Source organism: Malaclemys terrapin, chromosome 13 (genome assembly GCF_027887155.1).
Source record: "Malaclemys terrapin pileata isolate rMalTer1 chromosome 13, rMalTer1.hap1, whole genome shotgun sequence".
Lineage (NCBI taxonomy): Eukaryota > Metazoa > Chordata > Testudines > Emydidae > Malaclemys > Malaclemys terrapin.
Window position 1 is genome coordinate 7,711,426 of NC_071517.1, and position 16,188 is coordinate 7,727,613.

General features: G+C 39.7%; 1 protein-coding gene across 2 annotated transcripts in view; it reads right to left on the reverse strand.

Moving 5' to 3' along the window:
- HELZ (helicase with zinc finger) overlaps positions 1-16,188 on the reverse strand; it is a 138,435-nt gene that overhangs the window by 11,173 nt on the left and 111,074 nt on the right. For both annotated transcript variants that reach the window (XM_054047282.1, XM_054047281.1), the window contains exons 25-29: positions 13,596-13,803; positions 11,707-11,783; positions 9,941-10,508; positions 8,624-8,861; positions 7,624-8,137 (exon numbers count right to left, since the gene is read on the reverse strand). In XM_054047282.1, coding sequence (XP_053903257.1) covers positions 7,624-8,137; positions 8,624-8,861; positions 9,941-10,508; positions 11,707-11,783; positions 13,596-13,803 — 1,605 coding nt within the window. The remainder of the gene's footprint in view (positions 1-7,623; positions 8,138-8,623; positions 8,862-9,940; positions 10,509-11,706; positions 11,784-13,595; positions 13,804-16,188) is intronic.

A 16,188-nucleotide genomic window follows, 5' to 3' on the forward strand; every position in this document is an offset into this window, starting at 1 on the left:
CGTATTATATCCAAGGGGAAAATGTCAGACACTGAGCAGTGACATTTTGAGCTATTGTGAATCTCTCTGCTCTAGCTTTCTCCTTTTCAATATAGAGCACTTAAGCCTCCAATTATGAGCCACCTCTAAAAAAGTACCTTTAGAAAAAGAGGGAAAATGTCAGTTTGGGTAGATAAAAATAGCTGAATCATTGTTTTCCTTCAATCCCTAACCATGTAAGTACAGTTTGACTGCGATATATCTTGAATTCCCCCAACAGGAAGGCTGCTATTGACTTTTTTGTTTTAGGACACTGGTGGCAGAACACACTGGATATGTAATGTAGCCAATATGTTGCTGCTGCTTTTAGAGTTTAAAGATCTCCAGATTTGTATCTTAAATCAAAGGTTAAAAAGCTCCATGAGGGTCCGGATCCTGAAACCCTTATGTGAGTAGCCTCATTGACCTAACATTAAATACCCGGTGCGTGTAAAAACATGCAGGGACAGATCTTTATTTGGTGTAGACATAACTCCATTATGGAACTACACTGATTTTCAGCGACACAGGATCTGGCTCCCAAGTTATATTTTTGCCTCTTTAATCTCTGTTGGTTATACAGAAGGCAGGATTGATTAATAGCCATGATAATGTTTTAGGGAAGAAGAGGATCCCATGGCAAATGGCTCACAGGGGTGGTCAACCTTTTCAGACTACTGTACCCCTTTCAGGAGTCTGATATGTCTTGTGTTCCCCAAGTTTCACCTCACTTCAAAACTAGTTGCTTACAAAATCAGACATGAAAATACAGAAGTGTCACAGCGCACTATTACTGACAAATTGCTTACTTACTCATTACCATAGAATTATAAAATAAATTAATTGGAATACATTTTGGTGTATAGTATATAGAGTAGTATAAACAAGTCATTGTAAGAAATTTTAGTTTGTACTGACTTCATTATTATTTTTTTATGTAGCCTGTTGTAAAATTAGGCAAATATCTAGATGAGTTATCCTATCCTATCTCCTAGAACTGGAAGGGACCTTGAAAGGTCATCGAGTCCAGCCCCCTGCCTTCACTAGCAGGACCAAGTACTGATTTTGCCCCAGATCCCTAGGTGGCCCCCTCAAGGATTGAACTATCAACGCTGGGTTTAGCAGGCCAATGTCAGATCTGCACATACAAAAAGGAATAAGGTGTAGACAACAACAAATGTGTGTACTGTAACACTAATTTATGAAGAAACACAAAGGATCTATATGGATATGGCTACATGTAAAGGTAATACAGATTTCAGTGTAAAACATCCTTTGAATTGTGAAATAGTCCTCTTTACTACTTAACTCACTGCTCTGCAATATCAAGGGTATGGTAAGACTAATGAGAAAAGAGGACAAAGTATCTCTCACGGGTCATCAGATATAAAAACACGGGCGTATTGCAGATGTACAAGCTGTTGCAACTATAAACATTTATTTGCTACCTGTGGAGTAATGGGATAACTCTGATAACTTTACAACAATTAGTATTTGTTTCCAATAATACCTGCTCCAAGGAGACAATACTGAATGAAGTTTGCAGGGAAACTGAAAATTACCTGTCCATCATACCACATCATTTAAATCTTAAAATGCATGAACTATTCAATGCTATGCACACATCTAGCTCCTGCACTTAGTTATATACAAAGAACATAACATATTCTGCCTAAAACATATAGTATTTCAGTACATAGTAAAGCTTAAGATTTTAAAACACAAACCCTGAGTTTCTGGAAAAGGCAATGATAACTAAAATACAATCAAGTAAGAGAGCGGCATCCTTCCTCAAAAAGCTTCACACACATTTCATTCTGGTGCACAAGGGATATGCAGGTAGGCCAGCACCCACTATATACCACAGAGAAAGATCTTCAGGCTGGCCCCACCTAGGCAGAATGAGAAAGCCACTCTAAAGTGGGCTAAGGGAGGAGCTGCAAAACCATATTCATTCAGATCCAGTGGCACTATTATCTTGTTCAACTGGTACAGCGGCAGCAGGATCTGTGTCCCCTGGCCCTGGTTTGGGGATAAATTTAACATCTCAAGTGACCCCTCACTCCACCCATCTAGAGTTTAAATACTCAGGCTTTGAATCCTGCATCAAACATTTGTGGAATGCCTATACTAGCATTTACAAATGTGTTTGCTGGCTTGATTAATTGGCAATCAATTAACATGAGTTAAAAACAGGAGCAAAAAGCTTACCTTAGCCATACCCTCATGACACAGGGCTGAGTGCATGCCCCACTGAATACAATGGGAGTTGAGAGTACTCTGCATCTCACTTGTACTTAGCCTCAACAGCGAAAATGAACAAACATATGCATAAACCTTCAGCAGTGGCAAGCCCTCCTCCCACATGGTGAGAATGTCAGTAACACAGGCTGTAGCACAGTGAAAACTCACTTGTTAAATTCATCTTGACTATTTTAAAAATGCCCTCTACTTCTCATCCTCACTCGCTTCGAGAGCACATAAACACAGGGACTGTTAGGTGAAAAAGCCAGAAAGCCCGGCCAGGCTGATCGTTTCTGTTATTTAGCAATTGATCCCCACATATTTCTTTCTTCCAACTATAGCAGTGACAAAACTGAGACCTTGATCCTACAAAGATTTACACAAGTGCTTAATGAATAGCCCTATTGACTTCAGTGGGAATTCTGATGTGCATAAAGTTAAGAATGGGCGTAAGTCTTTGCACAGTCATGACCTTAGCTATCCTCCTGTAATGTCTGACGCCTTGATTTCCATGGTGATGTGCATGTGGAAATACTCTGCACCACCAATCAGCAGACACGGGAGATGCTGAAACTGTGCTCAGCCAATGGGGGCAGGGGGATGGGAAAAGAGCAGGAGAGTAGGGCAGAGATTTAGGGCTTGTCTACGATTAAAACACTACAGCAGCACAGTTGTGCCACTGCAGTGCTTCAGTGTAGACACTACCTATGCTGATGGCAATGATTCTTCGATTGGTATAGGTAATCCACGTCCCTGAGAGGTGGTACCTAGGTTGATGGAAAGCGTTTTCCACATGGGGACTTTGGTCATCTTAACTATGCTGCTCAGGGGTGTGGATTTTTCACACCCTTAGGCAATGTAGTTATGCTGACCTAATCTTCTAGTGTAGACCAGGCCTTACTCACACTGCTGGAATGGATCAGATAAAGGCCTACAGGTTCTCTGTCTTCTAATTTATTAATTGATCTTGATTTCCCCTGAATGTCTTCATCCTCACCTGGAAGGTCCAGGACTGTGAGATTCAGATATTCACTTGGCATCCTCATTTGTAAACTCTCTCGCATAGATTTTATTTTAAGCAAACTTTTTTACCGCAGTCATAAATTATACCTGCCATCTCTACAACACCTCACTGTCTCTTAACACTGATCCCTGGCTCCTTGTTTCTTAAAATTAACCTTGGTAGGGGTAACAGTCTTCCTTGTAGTCTTTACTTTTTGCCTATGCACAGATTGTCCTTCTGAAATCTTTATAATCTTACCCTCTTATTTTATAAAATGTTCTTTTGCTTATTTTATAGCCAGTCTTGGTATATTCACACACTGATCCTTTTTATCCCTTGAAAATAATTTCTAGATAGCACACAGTATCCTCTGACACATGAACGTTTTCCTTAAACACTTTCCATTTCCCCACTGTGCCTTTTCCTTACTAATGCCCTTATTCTAGCCGAGATAAAAAAAATGAAGAAAAGAGCAAAAGGAAAACAGAACGCCTTCAAAGATAAAATAGTAACCTTGATTTTACAAACGTTGCCAGCAGTTTATCTCAGAGTCTATGAACACAGAAAAATCAGATATCCTTATGGGAAAAAGCTACAATATGAAATACTGTATTTTCAAGATCCAAAGATAACATCTTGCTAGCATAAATACATTTTGATCATTTGTGCTTCAGAGCTGAAGTACTAAAATCACTATTTTTTCCCTTAAAAAATAGAGATGGTACTTTTGGTTAAAAGATAAATGTCTGATAGTATCAATATTTGTTTCATACCACACTAGGCTGACTGTCAAAAGCACATATGTGATGGGAATATCATAAATGAAGTACATCAGTCATCTTTACTTGGTAAAGGGGAAAAACAGACACTTTTGTGAAATGTCAATGAAAATTAGCTAGGTACATGTGAATGAAATTTCCTGTTATGCTGCTCAGCTGCTAGCTACTACGTCACCCACAAAAAGCAGAGAGAGAATATACCAGTCTAATTTCAGCTGCAACGATTTACAGGGGATAAAATACCACTTGGCTTCCCTGACATTGCCTTCTCCTCTTTGGAAGCCCCATTTTTTAAAAGCATCAGAGACTGTTGAGCCTGAACCAAAAGACCACTCAAGTCGGGAGGGGTCTTTCCACTGAGTTTAAATAGGTTGAGTCTTAGAGAGGGAAAAGACCTATTCAGCAGTACTTGGTCCAGTTTCGTTCCAAACGTTGCAAAGTGACGTGGAATGCCTAGCACTTTTCCCTGAGAACTATTTCACCCTCTAATGACTTCACCATTGAGACATATTTTGTCTAGGTTTTACTGAAATGGTGGCTACTATTTTCAAACCTTGGCAATGGAAAGGTGGATTTAATAATGAGCATTTGAAACTGGGAGATAGATCACAACACTGGCTCTAAACTACTTGACAATATCCCATGGTGTAAGCTCGGTATGTCTTGAACTCCAGTACATAAATACAGCTGCCCTCAGTCTCTTCTGGCTTTAAATCTCGAAGCGACCCAATAATGTTCAATTACTCTCAGTAGAGTGATTTACAATTATTCATACAGGGATATACCAATTTTGGACAAGTGGTGTGTGTTATACTGTAGCAGTGATTTAAAGTAAAACTGGTAAACTGGGATACACTGCCTTTTGGGGGCAAACAGAGGATCTGAATTTCTGTGAGCAACCAGTGTCAGGGGCTGGATATCACAAAGGAATGGATGGACCTCTTGTTAACCTGTGAGGCAAAAACAGGGCTGGCATATTGCAGAGGAGAGTGTTGAGTGGCTGACAGGCTGATGGTATGAGGGCGCTAACACCCAGTTACCAGAATCAGGGCTCCCCCACTGGAGGCAAGGGATAACTAGGTGACTCACAGCTGTGGATACCCCAAGAACTGTCGCACTGCACTCAAAAACATTTTGGTATAAAGTGCCTAGACAATGCAACGAATAGCACTTTATAAATACAAATCTAGGAAATAGTTTGGATTAGCCAGATTAGATAGATAACACAGAAGAAATAGAAAGCTACAACATGGAGGAATTAAAACCACCACCTCTCTTTAGTTTGTTTTATAATGTAAAGTTGCATCAATTAAAGGGAATAGCAACAGCTTTTTCTCACATTAAAAAAAACCACACTACATACAAAGGCTCTTAAATCATATTTATGGTTATTTTGGTCCCAGATCAACAAAGCATTTCAGAACATGCTTAACTTTAAATAAGTGAGTAAGCTCTTTGACTTCAACAGAACTACTCACATGCCTAAAGTTAAGCACATGCTTAAGTGTTTTGCTGAATTGAGGCACTTAACAGATTAAAACTGCAGATATAGCCAAGTGTGCAGGACAAGTAATTTTGAAAAAGACAGCAGCCTACATGTGCACTGCAATCCTTTGTAAGAGGATAGCATGTGCCTCACATATTGGTGGATTGGGTTCATGGTGTATCTGGTTGCGTGAAACTGCGGCACATGACACCAAGTCATCCAAAAGTCTTCCAAGTGCTTTGCACTTAAAACTTGTAAATGTGAAATTGACTTTTTCAAAATATCGTTTATTCTGCAAACCCTGCAATCTCTAGTTTTAATCTGTTAAAATAAACTTAACTGTGATTAAGAGCCTTCAGTTAAAGACATTTAATAATTAGTGTATCCTCCATGATTACATATTTCAGAAGATTAGTTTTAACTTAAATTTCTGCAGACCTGTATTGCCAAAAGCTTATATGGCGTATAAATTAACCACAGCATCATTTAACAAGGTCATTTCTACTTTCTGACTTACCAGTCTGTATCCAAACGTAAAAATTTACTTTAAAACACAACTTCATCAGTATATCTACTGTCCACTCTGTTTAATGCCTCAGCATCACAAATAATCAACATATGGCTTTAAGTTTGTATATTTATATAAAGAAACACAAAACCAAGCATTACGTACTATGTCGGTGGAGACTCATCTTCTCTCATTTGAGAACAATCAGCTTTTCCAGCTGTAACATTGTGGACTTGAAGTAAAATCGATAAACTGTCAAAGCCTAGTGATTAGCAGAGCAGCTCAAATGTTTCTTATAGTTTCTCAGCTGATGAAAGCTCAAACACTAACTAGGTATTTTCTTTTACGATTCAGAACATCAACTCTATTTTAAGTTTTATGCACAGAAAAAGAGCTATCAAGCTGAATGAGCGAACTAAACTAGCTTTCGAATGACTGCTAGTATTCAGATCTCCCTGTGAAACTTGACCTTGTAGCAGGAATCTGTGTTAAAAATACACCCAGCACTTTGTGTTGTCTTTATGGAACTCTTCCCTGGCCTTTATCTGAAGGAGCCCGATTACAAGCTTTAGAGGAAAGATTTGTTCTTTAAACATTTTTTTCCTGCCTTTGGCAAAGAGCAATCCCTTTCCCTCCCTCAACACATGTTTTCAAAGGACTAAAATTAATTTGTACTAGTTAAATATTGATTTGCTTTGCTTGTACATAAGCAACCAGTGTTGTCAGCACAGATCTGTAAGGACTATTTATTAGTTTATTGCTACCGCAGAGCCATCAAAAGGAAAGAAAACATTGCTCTTGTGCCCCACCAAAATACTTAATAATTGTGTTGAATCTTGGCAACAAAGAAGTAGATTTCATACAGACAGGGGTGGTCTAATGGAGTGGGAGGCCAGTCAGAAATTTCTGACTTCTAATCATGACTTTCTGCCCTGGCCTACACTACAAAATGTGAAAAATCCACACCCAGAAAAGACATAGTTACACCGACCTAAGCGCTGGTGTAGTGAGCAGTGTGTTGGTGGGAGAGCTCCTCCTGCCAACACAGCTACCACCTCTCATAGAAACAGATTAACTAAGCCGAGGGGAGAAGCTCTCTCCCATCGGCTTAGAGCATCTTCATTAGAGCGCTGCAGTTGTGCCAATGCAGGGTTTTAAGTGTAGACCTGCTCTTACTATGATTCTATTTGTGGCTCTGGGCAAGACATTTAACTTCTTTGAATCTGCAAAAAGGGGTACAATACAATAGAATTCACTTTTAGAGCTTTATTCAGCTACATGGAATAAGGAACCTGTTCTGCTCTCATTGAAGAGCAAGGAAAAGCTCCCAGTGCCATGAGCTAAGCAGGATAAGGGCTCCAATCTTAAATTTTCCAAAAGCCTGTAACTCCCTGCCAGCAAAGAAAGGGCTGAGTGCAAAGCCCTGAACTACCGGTGTATGTCTGAGGGGAGGGAAAGTGGCTGCAAAACTGTCCTTTTTCACAGGCATTCAAGACATGAATTTTTAATCTACAACATGCTTGCAATTCACTATTATTAGACATGTATTTCCACATACATATGATATGTATTAAAATCCCCATACCTCTTCTAAGCTGTGGAGCGAAGAAGCAGATACTGCTCGAGATGTGAGCGGATGAAATGGCTCCTGACCCACTGCATGCTGATGATTCTGTATTTGTATAAAAGGGTTCTGTTGTGATCTATGGGGCAATGGAGGTATGCCATAATGAAAGCCCTGCCCCATTAGGTGATTCTGCTGTAGGTTAGCATAGGTCCATGATCCATCAGGTTGCAGGTACTTCAAAGGAGGTGGGGTTATGTGTTCAGATGGCAGTGAGAATGGGGGATTGTATATTTGGGGCAAATGCTGCTGAAATGCTGGGTTGTTGGACATTTCAATGTCTCTGTTGTTTTCAGTGAAGTTAGGAAAGTGGCCGCTGTGGTTTGAGTTGCATGAAGGAGAGGGGAGCGCTGGTGGGCTTCTGGGCTGAACTTGTCTGTATTGCAACAGTCTGGACTGGGGAGGTGGCATTTCAGCTAGGTCCCTGCTTTCACTTTGATCGCGGTGTGACAGTTCTCTGAGCAAGTCCTGGAACCTGTATTAGCAAAATAAATGTTATTAAGATGGAGAAATGCAAAAAGTGCATTGCTAAAGCTCCACCCATTTTGAGGTACCAGGTTCTGAATATCACAACCAGAATGGCGGCAAATACAAACCGTACAAAACATTATACTTAAATGTGCACAAGATCAAGTCTAGCTTCAAAGCCTATAATTGTGGGCAATTGGAAATTAAGGACATGAGACCTCGCTGGACTGACATACCAACCAGAACAATCACACAAAACTCAGTGATCAATATCCTTCTGAAGGTTTGAAAATTTCTGGCCTTTCTATTCCAACGAGAAGGGCCTATTAATAATAATGTAATGTATCTAGGCCTATTGCCGACACTGAACATCCTAACAACGACAGCTCTTTATAGGACTCATAGTGCCTGGCACCTGCGCATGGTATTATAGTGAAGGTGGGCTATGTTCTGTTTTTAAATACAATACTTTGAGAATTCAGTCAACAAATACCTTGAATATGTTGCCTCTGTTTCGTCTTCTGTATTACTTGCAAGTTTCCAGTTTGCCCTAACTGGCTGTTGGTGCAATCCAATTGGCTGCTGGGGAAGATGTTGTAGGTGAGGGTGGTGATGGTGCGGATATGGAAGATTGCCCTGACTGAGATAGGCATTATGCTCATTCCACTGCTGTAATCTTGCTTGCTGCTGCTGCCTCAATGTTTCCAAAGCTATATTTCCATGCATACGATCTGTAAAACATTTACAGATAATATAAAAATGTCCCCAACCTCCCTTTTTCAAAGCATTTGGTGCCAGAAAGGAGGATTCTACCATGTGGTATATTAAATGTAAAAAACAATCATGATAAGAAGGTACACAATGGAATCTCCAAATTTACCAGCACCAAAAAGTTGTTTATTAATAAACACCTGCACATCTACCAAGGTGATATATGCCATCATGTGCCAGCAATGCCCCTCTGCCATGTACATTGGCCAAACCGGACAGTCTCTATGCAAAAGAATTAATGGACACAAATCTGACATCAGGAATCATAATACTCAAAAACCAGTGGGAGAACACTTCAACCTGTCTGGCCATTCAGTGACAGACCTGCGGGTGGCTATCTTACAACAGAAAAACTTCAAAAACAGACTGATGAGCTGGAATTGATATGCAAACTAGATACAATCAACTCAGGATTGAATAAGGACTGGGAATGGCTGAGCCATTACAAACATTGAATCTATCTCCCCTTGTAAGTATTCTCACACTTCTTATCAAACTGCCTGTACTGGGCTATCTTGATTATCACTTCAAGTTTTTTTCTCTTACTTAATTGGCCTCTCAGAGTTGGTAAGACAACTCCCACCTGTTCATGCTCTCTGTATGTGTATATATATATCTCCTCAATATATGTTCCATTCTATATGCATCTATATGCTGTAGCCCACGAAAGCTTATGCTCTAATAAATTTGTTAGTCTCTAAGGTGCCACAAGTACTCCTGTTCTTTTTATTAATAAAGTGCCTTCTGTATACCAACCACTCCATAATGTATCACAGAGCATATAACCTGGTTATTTAAATCTCCCAGAAAGACTATGTATATATGAAACTCATAATGAAACACTACATATTAAAATACACCCAAAGGAGCAAATTATTCCTGATCACATTACTTACTTACTGAAACTAGCCCAGCAATGACCAATTCATAATTTTGAAGTCATACAGCCATATCCCTGACAAGTAAATACTTTCTTCATTTTCACTGTAGGGTAGCTACATTTGCACTCCCATCAGTGGAGAAGAGCAGTGGTACCTACCTAATGTCTCCCCTATGGGCATTCCTGCGGGATTCTCTTCAATGAAGTTGTTCAAGTGAGATGGCAGCATTGGGTTGTGCTGTGCAATAGGTCTCAGAGGGTTACTGACTTCTTGCAACATGGGTGGGGGATGATGTTCTGAAATCACAGCATCTACTGCAGGAGAATGTGGTCGGTGGGGAATCGGGTTATTAAAAAAAGACTGGTTGGGGCCCATCTGGTAAGCAGGGGAAAGTTGTGAAGGTTGTGGAGGCTGCTGATTTACATGATTATGCTGCTGGACTACCTGGCTCTGCTGGGGTGGTATTTGGTTTTGCTGTTCAGGCAAATGATTTTGTTGCTGACTTAAAAGATTTTGCTGCTGTTGCACAGGGTATGGCTGCCTGGGGATCTGGGACAGGTGCTGGTAGTGGCGACTGGGGACTGCATACTGTGTATGGGGAGGGGTGAGATGTAGATTCAGCTGCCTAGGGTTGAGATTATCTTTGCGATGAAATTTAGAATTAGGATAACCAACGCTGGAACGTGACTCTGGGCTTCTATTTTGGGAATTTCCTTCTACGTCAACCTAGAACAAAGGATATAAAACATTTCAAAGTTACTTAAGAAAACAAAATCCTTGTAAGCTATGCCTGTACTACACTAAACAAATTAATCTAACACGGACTCAAGCATACAAAACCTCGGGAATGTGGGAAGAATAAGGAAGAGAAAGATGGTACTGAACAGCTTAGACATATTCTTCTATTTATCAAACTGCAGGTATATTCTGCCAACAGTTCTGGCTGGCTTCGTCTTATTTACACTCCTTTACAGTGTTTGTGATATTTTATTAATCTGAAATTTCTCCCCATTAGAGAGAGAAAACTAATTCCTTCATAGCTATTTCACTAGGTGCAAACTAAGAAGTGCACTCCATATTTTCTTCTTATTCTTCTATATTTAAACACTACACTCAGACATTTCCCTCGTCAAATTTCTTTCTGTAGCTACTGTTATTGCAGAGATGAATTACCAGCTGCTTCCTTATGATCATATCTAATTTAGCTAATTATAGGCAACTGTCAAATGTTGAGCCTTTTGCTTTTATTTCTAGGACACAGACACCAAATATTTAATGGAAAAAGTCATTATTTGCCAGTTTTCGACATTTCACTTCAGAACACTCCATTATATGACTCACACCTTTATTTCTAAAACTGAAATTGTCGTCTACATTGCACTATCCGCTTACTCTCCCAGAAAATTACTGAAGATTTCGGAGTCTTCACTCCTAACAGAATTATTTACATTTATAGGAGTTTTATATCAAAAGGTACATTAATTTCTAAACATTTAAAAATCAATTACACTCAGTGCTAATCCTAGGTGTAGACTTAAAACTTACAAATCAATACATTTAAAAAAAATTATTTATGCTAGCAGTCAGTGAAATCCAAATAGTAAACAAAGGGATTAAAATCATGAGCAAGGACAAGTAGCATGAGAAAGCATTTTTTAAAAATCAGATTAAAATCTTTTAAGTTTTCTCTTGTCCTTGGGTGACGAGAAGAGAGACCTATCGTCACTCAACAACAACTAGCGCTGATCAACACTGATGGATTCTGAAGGAAATCCCATTCATTGCCCCGGGCTAGAAATGTGGTGACTAACGGGGGAGAGGACCTGTTGAGCAGGAGGGGAAGAAATGATAGAATCCTCAGAGTGAGATACGTAGTACTCAAAAGAGAAGGAAAATTATGGGGGGGAAGTAACTCAAAACAGACCTGTTTGGATTCCACAGGTTTTTTCTCAGGTGTCCGAATTTTATTAATTTCAGGTCCAGCACTGTTTTCAGTTTTACCTAAAAATATTTATGATATTTATGCATTAGTTTCTAGGTATGTAAAGAACGAACAAATATTTTCAACATGTTTGTTTATTTTCCTTAGACATGGACAGACTTAGAACTATAAGTCTAGCATTTATGACAGGGGGCAGAAACTTAACATACAACATTTCCTCCTAAATATGGCCTTCCCCTTACCCTGTATGTTTTAACTTTTGTATTTGAATCATTACAAAGTACCTCTTCCAGTTCAATAGCTGTGCTACTGGAGTTATTGCAGGAGAAAGTAATCACTGGTTTGTGCAAGAGAAATAGAAATGGGCCGAACACAGGAACTTTTTATCCTAACCACTTCCCTCCCTGAACTTTGGTAGCTCAGTGACCTTTGATCCAAACAAACACTGACTATTTTGTTTGTAAAGGCAAAAACACCTTACTTAGCACCTTTCTTGTTTTAACTTTTAAGCCACTAACTTTAAGAAAAATTAGAACACTGAATGATTCTATGGAAAATGATTCTTTTTAACCAAAGCAAAGGCCATCCCTAAAAATCATCCATCACTGGAATTCTGTGAGATGGTAGGGAAATCACATGAAAGCACATGAACGGATTTTCAGTGGCACTCACATGCCCGGGGGGCTCTGCATTTTAATTTAATTTTAAATGAAGCTTCTTAAATATTTTAAAATCCCAATTTACTTTACATACAACAATAGTTTAGTTATATATTATAGACTTATAGAAAGAGACCTTCTAAAAACGTTAAAATGTATTACTAACACGCGAAACCTTAAATTAGAGTGAATAAATGAAGACTCGGCACACCACTTCTGAAAGGTTGCTGACCCCTGCTGTAGAGGGATAAATGAAGTAAACTATTGCTTGTCACTATAGCAAGCAAATATGATTCAGAATATCCATCAGGAGAAGATCTTTTGAGTATGAAGGTGGCATTTTTACAGTCATTTTTCTGATCATAATCACAGTTTAAGGAGAAATTTGAGTGGTAGCCAAATCTCAAATAGGACCACAATGACATTTGACTTTATTCCAGATTCACTCTTCAATTCCCAGAATGGAGACTATTTCATTCTAAGCCCTAAATCATTTGGCAATGATTGACAATGTATTTTCCTGCCTATTGGAACATAAATGGTTTTCCATCTATATTACAAAAAAAATCATAAACAACATTTCAATAACCGGGGTCCCTGGGTTTTCAGGATACTCCGGTAGGGTTATGTCCAATGCTAAAATCATACTCAAGGAAATGAATCCTCCACTACCACCAGTCTACAGTCTGGTCTACAGCCTTGCACAGCCCCCCTTTAAAGACACATAATTCATAGGCATAATAAAGCCTACAATAAAGATAGTATTTCCAAACACCAGCTATTTTCCTGGCTAGGCAACATCACAAATAACTATTTCTGCTTAATATATTTGCTAATGTTTTACAAAATATTCTAACTTTGTGTCTATTTCCTCACATCCACATCCCAAAACACACCAACTTCATGGGGTGTCTCAGGAAAGAGAACAGGTTCGGTATGGGCCATGGGAAATGAACTACCATCAGCCCCCTGAAGAACGGGATTGGTGTTCACAAGTTGGGGATGGCATGGAGAACCCTGCCCTGTGATCGCCATTCCTGGGTGTAAACAGAGGAACAAGTTTCCATTGCTGTCAAATTCAGCCTCTGTCAGGAACATTCAAATTCACTTTAAAAATGACAGGTTTCTCACAATATTCTGTCTGAACTGCAGATATGGTCACCAAACAAGAAGTCACCCGCCGAGGGATTTGAAGAAACAAATACAACTCACCATTTCGATTTTGTTCATGTTGCTCCTTTTCTTGATGTTGAAGTGGCTGCTGCCCTATACTAACTGGTGAATGATGTCCTAGGCCATAAGGTATAGGAGACCCGCGCCCATGCGCCTGTAACAGGTTCATATTATATGCCATAGCTGCTTGGTGCGTAATGATTCGAGGGTCAACTGCAAACCTACCCTGATACCCTGTCCACGGTACCTATGTAATTAAAAAAAATAGATGCAATAAATGAATGTACATTTAAGGAAAGGCACAGTGTCAATTACAATTACTATGGCATCATCAGGAAGCATTTCTCCATAGTAGTGGTGATGATGAGGAGATAAAGCATTTGTGAGTGATAGGGAAAAAAAAGCAACAAGTTCAGGCAAAGACCAAAAAGTTCAGGCATAGTAGCAACGGTCACAGAGAAGAAGACTTTTGAAGAAGAGTGAGATAAACCAACAATGAGGGCTACATTGGGGATGAGGGCAATCATGGAAGTGCATCTGACAGGAGATAAAACTTGAAAGCCACTGAAACAAGAAGGCAGGGACCTTCCCTTCTCCTAACTGCAATAAAAGCAGATGAAACTGATTAAATAAAGGAGGTGGGTCAATACACCGTTACTGCAGATATTCAAGACCAGGTTAGATAATATATTAGTGAAAGATGGACAGAGTAGCCTATGAACTAGATACCATGACCAGGCAGGTCACTCTGTCCACGAAATGCCCCAGTAAAGTCAGTGGGGCTCTGGTGGGCTCAGCAAGCAGTCCAGCCACACGTTACACGCTGAAGGACCTAAAAATCTATGTTATGGGACATATTTTAAAAAGGTGGGGGGAGGGGTCAAGAAGGGACAAAGAGGGTCACACGCCACTCCCCAGATGCCTGGGGGGGGGGCACATTCAGAAGGGAACGGCAGCAGTGAAAGGAGCAGAAAGTGGGGCCGCTGGGTGGCCCCATGCTGTCAGTTCCTCCAACATGGCTGTACTGCCCCCAGTCCGCTCCCAGCCCTTCCACACAGCTGCTTCTCCTAGGGTCTGTACAGCTGGAGGACAGGGCTGGGGGTGACACTGGTAAAGCCATGCCAAAGGAACTGCTGGCATGGGGCCGTCCTCTTTTCATCTGAAATTGGTATCTGGTGCAGCGGGAGGACAGAGCCCGTCCCTCCTCCCAGGAAAAGCACGGGGGCCCGGGTTGGAGAGCAGGACGGGGACAAGTCACGTGGGGGGTCATGTGGGGAGGTCACATGCCCCCCTGTGTGTTCCTCCCATGAGTTGCCCATCTGTTTGAAATAAAATTCACTTCTTGAAAGTGTGAAATCGAGGGTCTTTAAAATACTGTGCATTTCGTTCCCTAAAATCTGAAAAGGAAGACATCCCTGGATCAAATTAGGTCAATCTTCCCCTGTGGGGAAGTTTATTAAAAAAGGCGATCCCATGAATAAAAAGAGAATGAAATGAATATCATCAATGCTCAGTGTGACAAACCATCCTTAACTGAGGGCAGCAGACAACCTCCCTCATTTTTTACTCTGGATATGAAAGCTGCCCTAAACAATACAAAAAGGTCTTTTTGCTTACATGGCCGCAGTCATTTTATTATATTTTTAATAAATTAATCCCTTCATTATTTGCTTTAAACATAGTATCTTCCAAGTAATTCATTAGATTTTTGCAAATATTTGCCTTTGAAACCTGTACTCCCGAACTTCAGCTGTGGGCTATGTGCTTCCTTCAATTGTGTCTGTGCAATTTCAAATTATCTCCAATATACTTCCTTTTTGAAAGCAGACGTCTTATTAGTATGTGGACCTTCAGACCTAATTATTTAAAAATCCATCCCTGGGGCGGGGGTGGAATATGCTCAAACATACTGATATTTTCATATTTTTTCTTTTGATTGGAGGTACATAGGAATATATTAGGCCTTAAAATGTAAAATAGAAAAAAAATATTTAAATTATTTTGTTTTGATATTAATAAAAAGTGAGTAAGCATTACAAAGATACAGCTGCTGGCCTTCTCATTCCATTTAAATTTAACCATCATATGCAGACTTCTGGTAACCTAGTAAAAAGAAAACTTATTTGACCTAATGAATGGAAATCAGTGGTCTTACTACTTAAAAATGGAGAAGATTGTGTAATCTATAGTTGCCAGATGGTCTGGGCACCCATATTTGAAAGCACAGGCTTATAGCAAGCCTCAAAATAGTAGCCATGAATTGGATTTTCATAAAGAACCCACACAACTATTAAAAAAGTTAACCGTGTGTGAATATTTACAAATGTATAAGAAATTATATGTACACATGTGCATGCATACATCCTATCCCCAAAGAAACTTTCAGGAGATGTGCACAACTATGTTACTGCACAACATTATTTCTGTAACTACTGTTCTCTCTTCCCCAATTCCCTACCTACTTTTTTCTGCTCTTAATCTTAGATTGCAAGGTCTCCAGGTGAGGGAACATGCTTTTTATTTGTACAGTGAAGTGTCTAGAACACTCTTTGGTGCTATATCAATGTATAATTCTGCATGTAATTCCTGCAACCTAACAAACTGCAAGCATCAGGTATTCTCATTGTATGCT